Source organism: Chiloscyllium punctatum, chromosome 39 (genome assembly GCF_047496795.1).
Source record: "Chiloscyllium punctatum isolate Juve2018m chromosome 39, sChiPun1.3, whole genome shotgun sequence".
Classification (NCBI taxonomy): Eukaryota; Metazoa; Chordata; class Chondrichthyes; order Orectolobiformes; family Hemiscylliidae; genus Chiloscyllium; species Chiloscyllium punctatum.
This window is the reverse complement of record NC_092777.1, coordinates 68,524,499-68,542,708: the sequence shown is the minus strand read 5'-3', so window position 1 is coordinate 68,542,708 and position 18,210 is coordinate 68,524,499. Positions and strand designations below refer to the sequence as shown.

The window sequence follows — 18,210 nt, the reverse complement described above, 5'->3', positions numbered from 1 at the left end:
TGGCGTTCGCAGGTAAATGAATGGCTGGAAATGGGAAGCCTTCAAAGATGAGATAGCGAGAGTCCAGAGAAAGTATATTCCTGTTAGGGTGAAAGGGAAGGCTGGTAGGTATAGGGAATGCTAGATGATTAGAGAAATTGAGGGTTTGGTTAAAAAAATTAGGTATAGACAGGAGAGATCAAGTGAATCCTTAGAAGAGTATAAAGGCAGTAGGAGTATACTTAAGAGGGAAAACGGGAGGGCAAAAAGGGGACATGAGATAGCATTGGCAAATAGAGTTAAGGAAAATTCAAAGGGATTTTATAAATGCATTAAGGACAAAAGGGTAACTTGGGAGAGAATAGGGCCCCTCAAAGACCAGCAAGGCAGCTTTTGTGTGGAGCCACAGGAGATGGGGGAGATACTAAATGAGTATTTTGCATAATGTTTACTGTGAGAAGGACATGGAAGATATAAAATGTAGGGAAATAGATGGTGACATCTTGAAAAATGACCGTTTTACAGAGGAGGAAGTGCTGGATGTCTTGAAACAGGTAAAGGTGGATAAATCCCCAGGACCTGATCAGGTGTACCCGAGAACTCTGTGGGAAGCTAGAGAAGTGATTGCTGGGCCTCTTGCTAAGATATTTGTATCATCGATAGTCACAGGTGAAGTGCCAGAAGACTTGAGGTTGGCTAACATGGTGCCACTATTTAAGAAAGGTGGTAAAGACAAGCCAGGGAACTATAGACCGGTGAGCCTGACCTCGGTGGTGGGCAAGTTGTTGGAGGGAATCCTGAGGGACAGGATCTAGATGTATGTGGAAAGGCAAGGACTGATTCGGGATAGTCAACATGGCTTTGTGCGTGGAAAATCATGTCTCACAAACTTGATTGAGTTTTTTGAAGAAGTAACAAAGAGGATTGATGAGGGCAAAGGGATAGATGTGATCTATATGGACTTCAGTAAGAATTTCGACAAGGTTCCCCATGGGAGACTGGTTAGAAAGGTTAAATCTCATAGAATACAGGGAGAGCTAGCCATTTGGATACAGAACTAGCTCAAAGGTAGAAGACAGAGGATGGTGGTGGAGGGTTGTTTTTCAGACTGGAGGCCTGTGACCTGTGGAGTGCCACAAGGATCGGTGCTGGGTCCTCTACTTTTCATCATTTATATAAATGATTTGGATGTTGGCATAAGAGGTATATAGTTAGCAAGTTTGATCAGATGGGCCAATGGGCTGAGGAGTGGCAGATGGAGTTTAATTTCGATAAATGAAAGGTGCTGCATTTTTGGGAAAGCAAACCTTAGCAGGATTTATACACTTAATGGTAAGGTCCTGGGGAGTGTTGCTGAACAAAGAGACCTTGGAGTGCAGGTTCATAGCTCCTTGAAAGTAGAGTCGCAGGTGGATAGGATAGTGAAGAAGGTGTTTGGTATGCTTTCTTTTATTGGTCAGAGTATTGAGTACAGGAGTTCGGAGGTCATGTTGCAGCTGTACAGGACATTGGTTAGGCCACTGTTGGAATATTGCGTGCAATTCTGGTCTCCTTCCTATTGGAAGGATGCTATGAAACTTGAAAGGGTTCAGAAAGGATTTACAAGGATGTTGTCAGGGTTGGAGGATCTGAGCTACAGGGAGAGGCTGAACAGGCTGGGGCTGCTTTCCCTGGAGCGTTGGAGGCTGAGGGGTGATCTTGTAGAGGTTTATAAAATCATGAGGGGCATGGATAGGGTAAATAGACAAAGTCTTTTCCCTGGAGTGGGGGTGTCCAGAACTAGAGGGCATAGATTTAGGGTGAGAGGGGAAAGATATTAAAGGGACCAAAGGGGCAACTTTTTCACGCAGAGTGTAGTGTGTGTATGGAATGTGCTGCCAGAGGAAGTGGTGGAGGCTGGTACAATTACAACATTTAAGAGGCATCTGGATGGGTGTATAAATAGGAAGGGTTTGGAGGGATATGGGCCAAGTGCTGACAGGTGGGACTAGATTGGGTTGGGATATCTGGTCGGCATGGACGGGTTGGACCGAAGGGTCTGTTTCCGTGCTGTACATCTCTATGAGAGGAGCCTCTGCTGACTGTGTCATTGAGAATCCAGTAAAAGGGATTTGGTTTTAAGCTTGGAGTGTAATCAATCTCTGAATGCCAGCACAAGAGAGTGTCACTGGGAGTTTGTATGTGCGCCAGAACTTCAGGAATCCTGACATTCATTGGACACTAAGCAAATGAGGAGAACTCCCCTTGGAACGAACCCCTTTCTACAATTCCATCATGAGGTGCAATTTCCCATCTCCCTGTCCCTTAGATACTGAGTTCATGAACGTGCAAGGACAAATGTTGCTGTAATGATGAAAACACTCTTCTAAAAACAGTTTAGACATCATTTACAAATTTCTTTATCTTCATTTCACTGTCTATGTTAATCGAGCTGCTGATTACAGGAAGTCCACTTCAAGTTTAGAAAAACAACCAAGTAAAGCTTTTAGGGAGACAAAAGATGTGGTTTAATGTCTTAACGTGTAGGAAATGCAGGCTTTGGAAAAAACTATGAGGCCCTGGACTGATGGTTACCTAGCAACCCCTTCGCTCTACATTTGTTTTAAAATCCCAGGAGGTAGAAGGGAAAATACCTCAAAGACCTGAAGGGTTTGAAATCCTCTTTCAACTGAAGTATTTGGGAACTTGATAATGTTCCCAGATCTCATTATTTTAGCTATTTTGGAAACATTGAAAAATTAAACAGTGGTCACTTTCCTGTCATAGGTATCAGCCTGATTTCCATCCAAATGAAGGCCTTGAATGATCAATCTATGGCTGTCAGTAATTTGAGTTCATCAACATGAAATCCAACTGACTTGTGAAAATTTATCAAATCTCACTTTTATTTCAGAGCAATGGCCAATGACTGTGTTTTAGTTTGTCCTGTTCACACCTCACCCTTGCAGAGCGGTGCTGACTTGGTTTTACTCATTTGTGGGACGTGGGTGTCACTGACTGGGCCCAGCTTTTATTACCCATCCCTGGTTGCCCCTTGAGAAGGTGGGGGTGAATGCCTTCTTGAACTGCTGCAGCCCAGGTGCTATGGGTTCAGTCACAATAGCCTTGGGGGAGAATTCCAGGTCTTTGACCCAGCAACAGTGAAGGAGCAATATATTTCCAAGTCAGGATGGTGAGTGACTTGGAGGGGAATGTGCAGGGGGTGGTGTTCCCATGGATCTGTTGCCCTTGACCTTCTAAATGAAAGTGGTCAAATTCCCAGCTCGGCGAACAGAACCACAACAACGAGCACCCGAGCTACAAATCTTCTCACAAACTTTGAACCTCACCTGTGTTTAAGGATGCTACAAAGATATTTGTCAGGGCCCCAGCTATTTCCTCTCTCACCTCCCTCAGCAACATGGGATAGATCCCATCCGGTCCTGTGTATTTGTCCACCCTAATATCCTTAAGCCTACCTAACACATCTTCCCTACTTATGTCAACATGATCCAGAGTAAACAAACTTCTGTCTCTAATCTCAACATTCATCATGTCCCTCTCCTCAGTGAACACTGATGCAAAGTAATCATTCAGAATCTCACCCATTCTCTCAGGTCCAGTACACAACCTTCCTCCATTGTCCTTTCGTGAACCAACCCTTTCTCTGGTTACTGTCTTGCTTATTAATAAGAACAAAAGACCTTGGGAGTCTCCTTAATTCTGCTTGCTAAAGATATTTCATGACCCCTTTTAGCTTGCTTGATTCCTCGTTTAAGATTGGTCCTACTCTTCCGATATTCCTCAATGCCTGGTCTGTTCTTGGCTGCCTGGACCTTATGTACGCTTCCCTTTTCCACTTGGCTGGTCGTACGATTTCTCCTGTCATCCACGGTTCATGAATCTTGCCTTTCCTATCCCTTGTTTTCAAAGGGACATGCCTATCCTGCACTATCTTTAACCTATCATTGAAAGCCTCCCACATATCAAATGTGTACTTCCCTTCAAATTGCTGTGTCCAATTCACATTTCCCAGCTCCTGCCTAATTTTGATATAGTTGGCCTTGGCCCAGTTTAGTAGTCTTCCCTTAGGACCACACTCATCTTTGTCTACGAGTATTCTAAAACTTACAGAATTGTGGTCACTGTTCCCAAAGAAATCCCCCACCACAACTTCTACCACCTGTCCTGGCTCGTTACCCAGTACCAGGTCCAATGCGGCCCCTTCTCTCGTCAGACTATTGATGTACTGCTTTAGGAAACTCTCCTGGACACTTCTTACAAATTCTCCCCCATCCAGACCTCTGACATTAAGTGTATCCCAGTCAGTGTAGGGAAAGTTAAAACCTCCCATCACCACCACCCTCTACATCTTTCCATAATCTGTTTACCTGTTTGTTCTTCTACCTCACGCTCACTGTTGGGAGGCCTGTAATACAGCCCCAACAGTGTGACTGCACCCTTCTTATTTCGCAGTCACACCCATAATGCCTCACTGCTCAAGTCCTCCATCGTGTTCTCTTTTAGCACAGCCATGAGAGGGAGGGAGAGATGGTGAGGGAGGGAGAGACAATGACGGAGGGAGAGACAATGACGGAGGGAGAGACGGTGAGGAATGGGGATATGGTGTGAGTGGGAGAGATGGTTTGGTAGGAAGTGATGGTGAGGGAGGGGAGAATGTGAGGGAGGGGAAGACAGTGTGGGAGGGTGAGATAGTGAGCAAGGGAGAGATGTCTGAGGGAGAGATGATGTGGGGGGCGATGAGGGAGCGAGACAGTGAGGGAAGGGGAGGGAGATAGTGAGGGAGAGAGAAACGGTGAGAGATGGGGAGATGGTGAGGGAGGGGGAGAGAGACGGTGAGGGAGAGACGGTGAGAGAGGGGGAAGATGGTGAGGGAGGGAGAAAGATGTTGAGGGAGGGGGAGATGGTGATGGAGGGGGAGAGATGGTGAGGGGGGTAGACGGTGAGGGGGGTAGACGGTGAGGGAGGGGGAGACGGTGAGAGAGGGAGAGACGGTGAGGGAGGGAGAGAGACGGTGATGGAGGGAGAGAGACGGTGAGGGAGGGAGAGAGACGGTGAGGGAGGGAGAGAGACGGTGAGGGAGGGAGAAAGACGGTGAGGGAGGGAGAAAGACGGTGAGGGAGGGAGAAAGACGGTGAGGGAGGGAGAAAGACGGTGAGGGAGGGGGAGACGGTGAGGGAGGGATAGACGGTGAGGGAGGGGGAGACGGTGAGGGAGGGGGAGACGGTGAGGGAGGGGGAGACGGTGAGGGAGGGGGAGAGATGGTGAGGGGGGTAGACGGTGAGGGAGGAGGAGACGGTGAGGGAGGGGGAGACGGTGAGGGAGGGGTAGACGGTGAGGGAGGGGAGACGGTGAGGGAGGGGGAGACGGTGAGGGAGGGGGAGACGGTGAGGGAGGGGGAGACGGTGAGGGAGGGAGAGACGGTGAGGGAGGGAGAGAGACGGTGAGGGAGGGAGAGAGACAGTGATGGAGGGAGAAAGACGGTGATGGAGGTGAGAGACAGTCAGGGAGGTGGAGACGATGAGGGGATGAGAAACAGCGTGGGATATTGTGTCCGTTCTCATATTCCAGACTCTCCCACATCACATCACCAATGGAAACGTTGTGATGCTGTTCCCAAAATGGCTCAGTTTCCTTTATCCTGCTCCCCAAGGCAATAGAGACTTTCCCAGACTTTAAAACACAATCCGACTGTAATCAAACAGAACTTACTTTGAAAATCAATCGGCAAACCTGGTTACCGAGTGTATTCTAATTCAGAATGAGAACACTATTCCTCCCTAAATCTTACACAAGGGGAGACAATGGTCTCTGCTTTTATCCAAAAATTCAGCTGGTGGTTCTATGGAAACAGGTCTAAAGCCCTCCGTGGCAGAACATCCTGAAACCATTGTTGACTATCAAGAAAAGCCCATCCTTACCTGGTCTGGCCTATGTGTGACTCCAGACCCAAAGCAGTGTGGTTAACCATGAATTGCCCTCTGAAATGACCCAGCAAGCTATTCATTTGGATCAATCACTAGAAAGTCTCAAATGAAATGAAAGTGGATAGATCACCTGGAATTGACCTCAGCGCTGTAAAAGACAACGGCAGAAACAGCCCTGTTGATCATGCACGGTCCCCCTCATTTACATCTGGGGCTGGTGCCAACATTGGGAGAGCTGTCTTTCAGAATTGTCAAGCAACAGCCTGACATAGGAGAAAGTGAGGACTGCAGATGCTGGAGATCAGAGCTGAAAAATGTGTTGCTGGAAAAGTGCAGCAGGTCAGGCAGCATCCAAGGAGCAGGAGAATCCCGAAACGTCGATTCTCCTGCTCCTCAGATGCTGCCTGATGTGGTGCGCTTTTCCAGCAACACATTTTTCAACAGCCTGACATAGTCATTCTTACAGAATCATACCTTACAGATAATACCTCAGACCCCTCCTTTACCATCCCTGGATATGTCCTGTCCCACCAGCAGGATCCAGCACACGTGGCAGCACAGTGGATACAGTCGGGAGGGAGTTGCCCAGGAAGTCCTTGACATCGACTCTGGACCCCATGAAGTTTCATGGCTTCAGGTTAAACTTGGGTAAGGAAACCTCTTACTGGTTACCACGTACCATCCTCCTTCGGCTGATGAATCGTTACTCCTCCATGTTGAACAACACTTGGAGGAAGCACTGAGGGTGGCAAGGGAACGAAGTGTACTCTGGGTGGAGGATTACACTGTCCACCACCATGAGTGACTCGGCAGCAGCATTACTGACCAAGCTGGTCGGGTCCTAAAGGAGATAACCGCTGGACTGGGGTCTGCGGCATGTGGTGAAGGAACCAACAAGAAGAAAAGACATACCTGACCTCATCCTTACTAATCTGCCGGCTGCAGAAGCATCTGTCCATGACAGGATCGGTAAAAGTGACCACCGCACTGTCCACATTGAGAATCCCCTCCATCGTGTTGTGTGGTACTATCACCCTGCTAAATGGGACAGACTTCAAACCGATCTAGCAGCACAAGACTGGGCATCCATGAGGCGCTAGGGGCCGTCAACTTCAGGAGAACTGTACTCCAACACATGCAACTCTGCAACCTCATGGCCTGGCATATCCCAACTCAACGATTACTATCAAGCCTGGGAATAAACCCTGATTCAATGGAAAGAGCAGGAAGGCATGCCAGGAGCAGCACCAGGCGTACCTGAAGGTGAGGTGTTAACCTGGTGAAGCTACCAAACAGGACTACGTGCGTGCCAAATGGCATAAACAGCCAGTGATCAACAGAGTTAAGCAATTCCACAAACAATGGATCAGATTTAAGCTCTGCAGTCCTTCCACATCCAATCATGAATGGTGATAGACAATTAAACAACTCACTGGAGGAGGTGGCTCCATAAATATCCCAACCTCAATGATAGAGGAGCCCAGCTCATCAGGGCAAAAGATAAGGCTGATGCATTCGCAACAATCTTCAGTCAGAAGTGCTGAGTGGATGATCTGTCTTGGGCTCCTCCAGTGATCACAGATACCAGTCTCCAACCAATTCAATTCACTCCATGTGATATCAAGAAACAGTTGGAGGCACTGGATACTGCAAAGGCAATGGGCCCTTAAAGCATTCCAGCAATAGTACTGAAAACGTGTGCTCCAGAACGTGCCGCTCCCCGAGCCAAGCTCTTCCAGTATAGTTACAACAATGGCATCTACCCGACAATGTGGAAAATTGCCCAGGTATGCCGTGTACCCAAAAAGCAGGACAAATCCAACCTGGCCAGTTCCCACCCCATCAGTCTACTCTCCATCATCAGTAAAGTGATGGAAGGGGTTATCAACAGGGCTATCAAGCAGCACCTGCTCAGCAATAACCTGCTCAGTAACACCCAGTTTGGGGTTTGCCAGGGTCACTCAGCTCCTGACCTCATTACAGCCTTGGTTCAAACATGGGCAAAGGAGCTGAATTCCCGAGGGGTGGGGAGAGGGACAGCTCTTGACATCAAGGCCACATTTGACCAAGTAAGGCATCAAGGAGCCCTGGCAAAACTGGAATCAATGGGTATCAGGGGGCAAACTCTCCGCTGGTTCGAGTCATACCTGGCACAAAGGAAGATGGTTGTGGTTGTGGAGGGTCAGTTACCTCAGCTCAGGGACATCTCTGCAGGAGTCCCTCAGGGGAGTGTCCTAGGCCCAATAATCTTCAGCTGCTTCATCAATGACCTTCCCTCTGTCATAAGGTCAGAAGTGGGGATATTCGCTGATGATTGGACAATGTTCAGCACCATTCACGACTCCTCAGATACTGAAGCAGTCTGTGTTCAAATACAACAAGATCTGGACAATACCCAGGCTTGGGCTGACAAGTGGCAAGGAACATTCATGCCACACAAATGCCAGGCTATGACCATTTCCAATAAGAGACAAGCTTACACTGGCCCTTGACATTCAATGTTGTTACGATCAGTAAATCCCCTACTATCAACATCCTGGGAGTTTTCTTTGCTCAAAACTCAACTGGACTCACCACATAAACACAGAACCTACAAGAGCAGGTCAGAGGTTAGGTATCCTGCATTGAGTAACTCACTTCCTGACTCCCCAAACCCTGTACACTACAGTAGTTTTGCTCATGTTGGGTATCGGGTCCTTCGTTCTGGTGAGTTGTTGTCTGAGCGTGGCTGTTGGTTTGTGTGCTGTTATGAGTCCTAGTGGTCGCAGTAGTCTGGCTGTCAGTTCAGAAATGCTCCTGATGTATGGTAGTGTGGCTAGTCCTTTGGGTCGCGGCATGTCCTCGTTCCATTGTCTCTCCCTTAGGCATCTGTTGATGAAATTGCGAGGGTATCCGTTTTTGGTGAATACTTTGTACAGGTGTTCCTCTTCCTCTTTTTGTAGTTCTGGTGTGCTGCAGTGTGTTGTGCCCTTTTGAAGTGTCTTGATGCAACTTCGTTTGTGTGTGTTGGGGTGGTTGCTTTCATAGTTCAGGACTTGGTCTGTGTGTGTGGCTTTCCTGTACAGAGAACACCGAACGGAGAATTCACCACAAAGGTTTACAGGAAAGCCACACACACAGACCAAGTCCTAAACTATGAAAGCAACCACCCCAACACACACACACACAAACGAAGTTGCATCAGGACACTATTCAAAAGGGCCACAACACACTGCAGCACACCAGAACTACAAAAAGAGGAAGAGGAACACCTATACAAAGTATTCGCCAAAATCGGATACCCTCGCAATTTCATCAACAGATGCCTAAGGGAGAGACAATGGAACGAGGACATGCCCCAACCCAAAGGACTAGCCACACTACCATACATCAGGAGCATTTCTGAACTGACAGCCAGACTACTGCGACCACTAGGACTCATAACAGCACACAAACCAACAGCCACGCTCAGACAACAACTCACCAGAACGAAGGACCCGATACCCAACATGAGTAAAACTAATGTAGTGTACAAACTCCCATGCAAGGACTGCACAAAACACTACATCGGACAAACAGGAAGACAGTTAACGATCCGTATACACGAACACCAACTAGCCACGAAATGACACGACCAGCTATCCTTAGTAGCCACACACACAGATGACTAGCAACATGAATTCGACTGGGACAACACTACCATTATAGGGCAAGCCAAACAGAGAACAGCCAGGGAATTCCTAGAGGCATGGCACTCATCCACAGACTCTGTCAACAAACACATCGACCTGGACCCAATATACCGGCCACTACAGTGGACAGCTCGAACTGACAACTGGAAGCGGCAGAGACAGGCCACTATAAATACCGGAGGAAACAGCACAGAAGCGTTTTACAGGAGGCTCCCAAGCACTGAGGATGTCACCTAGACAGGGGACAAAACGTTTGCAAGACAAATTCCCAGCTCGGCGAACAGAACCACAACAATTGATTCCAATACTTGGCCAATAATAGATGTTAGGCTAATAGGGCTAGAAGTACTAGTATTTTGGAATAGGGGTGTCACATGAGCAATTTTCCAAACCATGGTACTTCTCCAGAGTCCAAGAACTTTTGGAAAATTATAACCACTGCATCCACTATCTCTGTTGCTACTTCATTTAGGATGGTAGGATGCAAGCTGTCAGGGACAGGGGACTTATCTGCCTGTAACACCATTAATTTGTCTAATAAAACTTCTTTATTGATGGTGATGGTGTTTAATTCCTCTCTTGTTTTCTTTAGTATTAATTTGAGAGAGAAAAAGCAAATTTCTCTTGGTTGGTGTTAATGGTCTCCTGGTTATAATGTATTTAATCCTGATCCATTCACCCCTGTCATTGAAACATCGAGAATAGGAACAGGCCATTCAGCCCGACATACCTGCTCCACCATTCGCTGAGATATTGTCTGATTATCCAACTCAATATTCTGGTCCCATCTTGATCCCTTTAGCCCCAAGTGCTGTGTCTAACTCCTTAAAATCAGGCATAGTGTAGGCCTGGACAGCTTTCCGTGCTCGTGAATCACACTGGCTCCCTGCTTTCTGGGTGAAGATATTCTCATCATCTCAGTTCTAAATGGTTTACCCTAAATCCTTACTCTGTGTGCCTCACTCTGGATTCCCCCCAAGATAAGGAACATCCTTCCTGCTTCTACCCTGTCGAGCTCGGTCAGAATTTTACAGGATTCAATTAGATCCCTTCCCATTCTTCTAAACCTCAGTCAGTATAATCCGAACTGTTCCAGTCTCTCCTCATAGGGATCAGTTCAGGAAACGTTCACTATAGTCCCTCCATCACCAGGACACCCTTCCTCAGCGAAGGATACCTGAATCGCACACAAGATTCCAGATGTGGTCTTACCACGGTCCTGTATAATTGCAACAAGCCATTCCTGCTCCTGGACCTGAATCCTCTCCTGTATCCTGTAAAGACCAATGTACCATCTGTTTTCTTCACTGCCTGCTGACCTTCAGTGACCCGTCTATTAGGACACACAGGTCTACTTGCACATTTCCCTTTCCAACTTAAAGCCATTCAAATAATAATCTGCCTTCCTGTTTTTGCTACTGAAGTGGATAATCTCACATTTATCCACATTATCTTACATCTGCCATGTATCTGCCCTCTCCTTCAGCCTGTCCAAGCACACTGCAACATCTCTGTATTCTCCTCACAGCTCACCCTCCCACCCAGCTTTGTGTTGTCTGCAAACTTGGAGATAGTACATTCAGTTCCCTCGTCTAAATCCGTAATATATGTTGTGAAATAGCTGGGGTCCGAGCACTGATCCCTGCAGTACCTCACTAATTACTGCCCATCATTCAAAAAAAGACCCATTTATTCCCACTCTCTGTTCCCTGTCTGCTAGCCAGTTCACACGACCCCAATCCCCCGTACTTTTATTTTACACAGTAATCTCTTCTGGGAGACTTTGTCAAAAGCCTTTAGAAAGTCCAAATAAACCACATCCATTGGTTCCCCCACATCAACTCTAGTCGTTACATCTTCAGAGAATTCCCATCGATTTGTGAAGCATGATTTCACTTTCGTAAATCCGGACAGACTCTGTCCAGTCCTCTTACTGCTTTCCAACTACTCTGCTTTTAAATCTTTTACAATGGACTCTAACATTTTCCCCACTAATGATGCTAGGCTGATGGGTCTATTACTCCCAATGCTCCCTCTACTTTCCTTCTTAAATACTGGGTTACCTTGCCTATTCTCTAATCTGTAGGAGCTGTTCCAGACCCTAAAGAATCTTGGAACATTCTTTCACTACTTCTAGGGCCAGTTCCTTAAATACTCTGTGATAGAGAATATCCAGACCCCAGGAATTTCCATGGAGATTTATTAGCCTTCAATCCCATCAATTTCCCCAACACCATTTCTCTACTAATACTCCTCACTCTCACTAAACTTTGTCTTCCTCAATATTTAATGTCTGTCATTTGTGTTCTCCTTTGTGAGCACAGAACCAAAAGTATTTAGTTGGTCAGCTATTGCTTTGTTCCCATCATAAATTCCCCTGTTTCTGGCTAAGGGACCGACATGTGTCCTCACAAATATTTTTCTCTTCACACATCTATGGAAGCTTACTCTATCTTCCTTTTCTTAGTCAATCCCTCTGTCCTACTTTGCTTAATTCTCAACTACTCCCATTGCTCAGGTCTGTTGCTATTTTTGGCTAACAGTTTTTGTTGCAAGGAACAGGCAGACAATTCCTCACTTCCATTGTAAGCCAGTGTTTGGCTATATTTTCCATTTACCTTTGCCTCAGGTAGGAATAAACGTTTGTTCACCCACACGCTCTTTGATGATCGCCATTGCAGAATATTACTTCGAGATACCAGTGGGCAGGCAATGTATCAAACCAACTCAAGGCTTAGCTCATCGCCATGTCCTCTATTTAGACTCAGGATCCTAATCTTAGAATCAACCACATCATTCTCCATCCTGATGAAGAGTTTGATCGTATTATGGTCACTCATCTCCAAGGGGCCTCGCAGAAATCAACTGCCAATTACTTCTTTCTCATTAGACAGTACCCAGTCTAGAGAGGTCTGTTATCCAGTTGGTTATGTAGTTAGTGTGTTATCTAATTGGTATTCTAGTTGGTTATCTAGTTGATCTGTTATCTAGTGGGTTATGTAGATATCTAGTTGCTGTGTTATCTATCTGGTTACCTGGTTATGTTTACCTGGTTCCCAATGTGTTACCCAGAGCTGATGGCGATTGTTGTTGCTCAGTCTCTGCGTCACCATCACCACCCGCTGTCTGGGGGGTGAAGGGGATCAGCTCAATCACCCATCACCAGATAATACCCCCCCCCACACACACACCCACCCCTACACACACACACACACCCCCACACACACACCCACCCACCCTCATCCCCCACCCCTACACACACACACACACCACACACACCCACCCACCCTCATCCCCCACCCCTACACACCCACCCCCCCCACACACACCCACCCACCCTCATCCCCCACCCCTACACACACACACACACGCCCCCACACACACACCCACCCACCAAACCCACACACACCCTCATCTCCCCCCCCACACACCCCCCCCCCACACACACACACACCCACCCTCATCCCCCACCCCCCCCGCCCCCCCCCTCCCGGATCTCCCTCCCCACCCCCGTCACTGCCCTATTCCCGGTTGCGGATTCCCGGTGTGTGTTGTTCCCGCTCCCTGCTCCTTACCGGATTTCGGGGGGTATCGATAAACCGCAGCCGGCGGCACCTCCACATCCTCGAGCCCCGCTTCCTGGCGGCTGCTCAAAGACCCCATTGCCGCGCGCTCCCGGCACACTCCCGCTCCGCAAGGCGCGCTCCCGGCACACTCCCGACACTCTCCCGCGCCGCAAGGCGCGCTCCCGACACTCTCCCGCGCCGCAAGGCGCGCTCCCGGCACACTCCCGACACTCTCCCGCGCCGCAAGGCGCGCTCCCGACACACTCCCGCTCCGCAAGACGCGCTCCCGACACTCTCCCACTCTGCAATGCGCGCTCCCGACATACTCCCGCTCCGCAAGGCGCGCTCCCGGTACACTCCCGCTCCGCAAGGCGCGCTCCCGGTACACTCCCGCTCCGCAAGGCGCGCTCCCGATACTGCAGTCGGCTCGCCTCCAGCACCCGGGGGGAAGAGGCGCGCTCCCGGGTCCGAGTGAAAGGCGCGGTCCCGGGTCCAGAATCACTGGGCATCCGGACATTGGATCCGTGACCTTCTGGAAAAACAACTGGGGGCACTGATCCCCTCAGTGACCCCTGACCCTCACTGATCCCCTCAGTGACCCCTGACCCTCACTGATCCCCTCAGTGACCCCTGACCCTCACTGATCCCCTCAGTGACCCCTGACCCTCACTGATCCCCTCAGTGACCCCGACCCTCAGTGACCCCTGACCCTCACTGATCCCCTCAGTGACCCCTGACCCTCACTGATCCCCTCAGTGACCCCTGACCCTCACTGATCCCCTCAGAGACCCCTGACCCTCACTGATCCCCTCAGTGACCCCTGACCCTCACTGATCCCCTCAGTGACCCCTGACCCTCAGTGACCCCTGACCCTCACTGATCCCCTCAGTGACCCCTGACCCTCACTGATCCCCTCAGTGACCCCTGACCCTCAGTGACTCTGACCCTCCATGACCCCTGACCCCCTCCCTCCCCTCACAGAGTCTCCCTAACCCTACTCCTGGATCATTGCCCACCTAATGGGGATGTGGGTACTGACCCCTGACCCTCAGTGACCCTGACCCTCCGTGACCCCTGACCCTCAGTGACTCTGACCCTCCATGACCCCGACCCTCACTGACCCCCTCCCTCCCTTCACTCTCAGAGTCTCCCTAACCCTACTCCTGGATCATTGCCCACCCAATGGGGGAATGTGGGCACTGACCCCTGACCCTCAGTAACCCTGACTGTCTATGACCCCTGACCATCGCTGACCCCCTCAGTGACCCCACCTCCCTTCCCCCCCGCGCCCCCCACACTCAGTGTCTCCCTAGCCCTACCCCTATATCATTGCCCACCCACAGACAATGGGCCTAATGCTGTGTAATTCCTTGGCATCCCACTCTGCTTGCTTCATCAATGGCAGTTATTTCCAGAACTTTCCCATTTATCCCAACCGTTCCTGAACTGAGAGCACTTTGGCAATGTTCTCACCCACTCCCTTCAAACCACATGGTTCTGGCCCATTGTCACCATTTTGTGCCACTGTTTCCCTCATTCCTGTAACTTGCTGATCTCCACGCCTGACATTCCCAGTTACATTATTCCTTCTCAGGATAAGCCAGCTGTCACAGTGTGGGACATCACCAGGATCATCATTGTCCTCATGTGTAGTGTAGAACAATTACACACCAAATAACTCTGAGATACCACCGTCCATCTCAAAACTAAATCTCCTTTTCAAATGATATTTATTCAGACGAACAAAGTGTGGGATCAGTGGTTTGACATTCCAATACAGTGAACAGAACAAATCAGTTTGCAGCAGGATAACTCATACAATTCTGAATAAAACAATTTCCAAAAGAATTGAGGAGGTGCGCCAGAGGATTTGCTCACAAATACTCCCGGGACAGTTGGTCACTTAGTCACTATGAGGGCAGGGCAGCAGTGAGCTAGACTGGGGAGAGCGTGAGAAGGCTGGTTTGGGCAGAGCTGGTATGGATGCAAGTGTAGGCGCAGGGCTGAGGGTAGGGCTGAGGGTAGGGCTGAGGGCAGGGCTGAGGGTAGGGATGGAGGCTGAACTGGTAGTGGGTGTGTGATGGAATGGAGAGGAATTTGGTCACTCATTGCCAATACTAGGGGAGTGGGCTAACTTGCTGCCTTGGTGACTTTATCACGATTAGGTTAGAGGGTTACAGCTCCATGTTTAACACCCAGATCTCCCATCTAATGTTATCATTCAAAACTAAAGGATTAAAATCTCTGACAGGACAGAATGTTTGGATCTGCCTAGGAGCTTGCTCCTTTTACACTCTGTTCATTTCCAGTAAGATTTAATTTGAATGTTCCTGAGGACACACAGACCAAGAAAGTCATTATTGACTCAGACTTGTGCTGGGAAAACTGCTGAGCTCAGTCCCTTAACTAACTAATGTCCAAACCCAGACACCGGTTCATCACAGCAACTCTGAATACTCTCCACCACCCTCCCTGCTTTAGCATACATCCTCCCCCTGTACTCTCTCCTACCCCTCCTCTGTCAATAGACAATAGACAATAGACACAGGAGTAGGCCATCCAGCCCTTCGAGCCTGCACCGCCATTCAATATGATCATGGCTGATCATTCCTAATCAGTATCCTGTTCCAGCCTTATCTCCATACCCCTTGACTCCACTATCTTTAAGAGCTCTATCCAATTCTTTCTTAAATGAATCCAGAGACTGGGCCTCCACTGCCCTCTGGGGCAGAGCATTCCACACAGCCACCACTCTCTGGGTGAAGTAGTTTCTCCTCATCTCTGTCCTAAATGGTCTACCCCGTATTTTTAAGTTGTGTCCTCTGGTTCGGCACTCCCCCATCAACGGAAATATGTTCCCTCCTGCCAGAGTGTCCAGTCCTTTCATAAGCCTATACGTTTCAATCAGATCCCCTCTCAGTCTTCTAAACTCAAGGGTATACAAGCCCAGTCGCTTCAGTCTTTCCGTGTAAGGCAATCCTGCCACTCCAGGAATTGACCTCGTGAACCTACGCTGCACTCCCTCAATAGCCAGAATGTCTTTCCTCAAATTTGGAGACCAGAACTGCACACAGTACTCCAGGTGTGGTCTCACCAGGGCCCTGTACAGCTGCAGAAGCACCTCTTTGCTTCTATACTCAATCCCTCAATGCATACCCCCCCTGCTCTGACCCACCCACGCTCTCCTGTCATTCTCATCCCTCACCCTGTTTCAATACTTTGACCGCGTCCTAAGGACCCTAGTCTCCCCCGACTTCTCTCTGTCCCCCATACCTGTATCCCTCACTCCCAATCCAGTCCTGACTAACTCAGCCTCAGCTCCTAGCAACAATCTCTGTGTAGAACTGGGATGGACTCACACTGCTGTCAGGTGGACCCCAGACCACTGAGAGCTGACACATACTAACTCACAGTGAACTTCATTCAAACCTAGGTAAAAACAATGACTGCAGATGCTGAAAACCAAATACTGGATTAGTGGTGCTGGAAGAGCACAGCAGTTCAGGCAGCATCCAACGAGCAGCGAAATCGACGTTTCGGGCAAAAGCAAGGGCTTTTGCCCGAAACGTCGATTTCGCTGCTCGTTGGATGTTGCCTGAACTGCTGTGCTCTTCCAGCACCACTAATCCAGTATTCATTCAAACCTAAACCATCCTGGCAGGCAAACCCATCCTGAGTTACCTACTTTCTAACAAACTGCATTATTCAGGAGCACATGAAGAATGATATTGCTGTTTGATCTGGTTATTGTAAAGAAGATAGTGATGAGCGGTCTCCCTGAACCACTGCAGTCCACCTGCTGTGTGTTGATCCACAATGCCCTGAGGGAGGGAATTCCAGGATTTGGTCCCAGCAACACTGAAGGAACAGCAATATATTTCCAAGTCAGGGATGGTGTTGGGCTTGGAGAGGAACGTGCAGGGGGTGGTGACTGTTACTACAGAGAGCACTGTGTGTTTGGGCCTGACTGCTGTCACTGTTGTACTGGTAATGGGAAATGATGAGAATCTGGGTCAGTGATGAGTGATAATTGAGCCCAAGGCTACATGGAGATGTGGAATTCCTTCAGCAGTTACCTTCATTTAACAGCAGAAAGCACAATGTGAAGGAACCAACTTGGGCAAAAGCTGCCTGTTTATTCATAGCCACGGTGACCAAATGTTTTCAGAACATCTTCCCTAACAAACAAATCTCACTCACTTTAACATTCCCAGGAGCATCTGTCACCTTCCTCAGAAGCCAAAAGCCACAGACACACAACTGAATTCTTTAACAAAACTTTTCCACATATATTCATGAGTTTTAAATATTTAGAGGCTTGACAGGTGCCTGTGGTTCTACTCCTGAGGGCACGGGTACGTCCAGAGGCTGCTCTGTTGATGGGCCAGACAGTGAGGGCTGATCTGATGATGTCTCGCTCCCAATGCAAGGACACAGCAGTGATGGCTCAGTCAGGTACTGACAGTTACCGTCTGAGAACATTTCCTTTGGCATTACTGAAACTGAAAGGGAACATGATAGATGGTTAGATTGCCTCTGGGTTACTGTAGACCGTGTCTTGTACTAACGGTCTAAAGCCACCTCAGTCCCATCACTGCTACCTGTACAGAATGACCAATGGTCACAATGCCCACCTGGATCTGACACGGAAATTCATTGATCTGCTGTCAGAAACATCCATTCGCTGAATCACTGATGCTCTGTAGCAGCAGTGTGTACCACCTACAAGATGCATCGCAGCAACTCATCAAAACTCCTCCCAAAACCACCAGACCTAGAAGGACCAAGGCAATGGATTCAGATGAAAATCACCCCCTTCAAGTTCCCCTTCAACACTCACCATCCTGACTCGGAAATATATCACCGTTCCTTCACTGCTGCTAGGTCAAAATCCTGGAAGGCCCTACCTGAGGGTCTTGTGGGTCAACCCACAGCATATGGACTGTAGAGGTCATACAGGCAGATCATCCCCACCTTCTCAAGGACAGGGATGCCACACAGCAGATATCATTCTTGGATGTAGGTTTGCTCGTTGAGCTGGAAGGTTCACTTTCAGAAGTTTCGTCA

General features: G+C 48.7%; 2 protein-coding genes across 10 annotated transcripts in view; both read right to left on the bottom strand.

Moving 5' to 3' along the window:
* rnf157 (ring finger protein 157) overlaps window positions 1–13,619 on the bottom strand; it is a 181,044-nt gene extending 167,425 nt beyond the window's left edge. For 3 of the 7 annotated variants that reach the window (XM_072559017.1, XM_072559023.1, XM_072559021.1), the window contains exon 1: window positions 13,153–13,297. In XM_072559017.1, coding sequence (XP_072415118.1) covers window positions 13,153–13,240 — 88 coding nt within the window. In that variant the 5' untranslated portion in view covers window positions 13,241–13,297. Of the gene's footprint in view, window positions 1–12,612; window positions 12,704–13,152 lie in introns of those variants that run through there. The other 4 variants (XM_072559018.1, XM_072559019.1, XM_072559024.1 and 1 more) reach the window with 4 other exon arrangements.
* A 3,123-nt stretch (window positions 13,620–16,742) lies between these two features.
* The window catches only part of LOC140464178 (glutamine-rich protein 2-like), a 114,374-nt gene continuing 112,906 nt past the window's right edge, over window positions 16,743–18,210 (bottom strand). For all 3 annotated transcript variants that reach the window (XM_072559009.1, XM_072559011.1, XM_072559012.1), the window contains one exon: window positions 16,743–17,645. In XM_072559009.1, coding sequence (XP_072415110.1) covers window positions 17,446–17,645 — 200 coding nt within the window. In that variant the 3' untranslated portion in view covers window positions 16,743–17,445. The remainder of the gene's footprint in view (window positions 17,646–18,210) is intronic.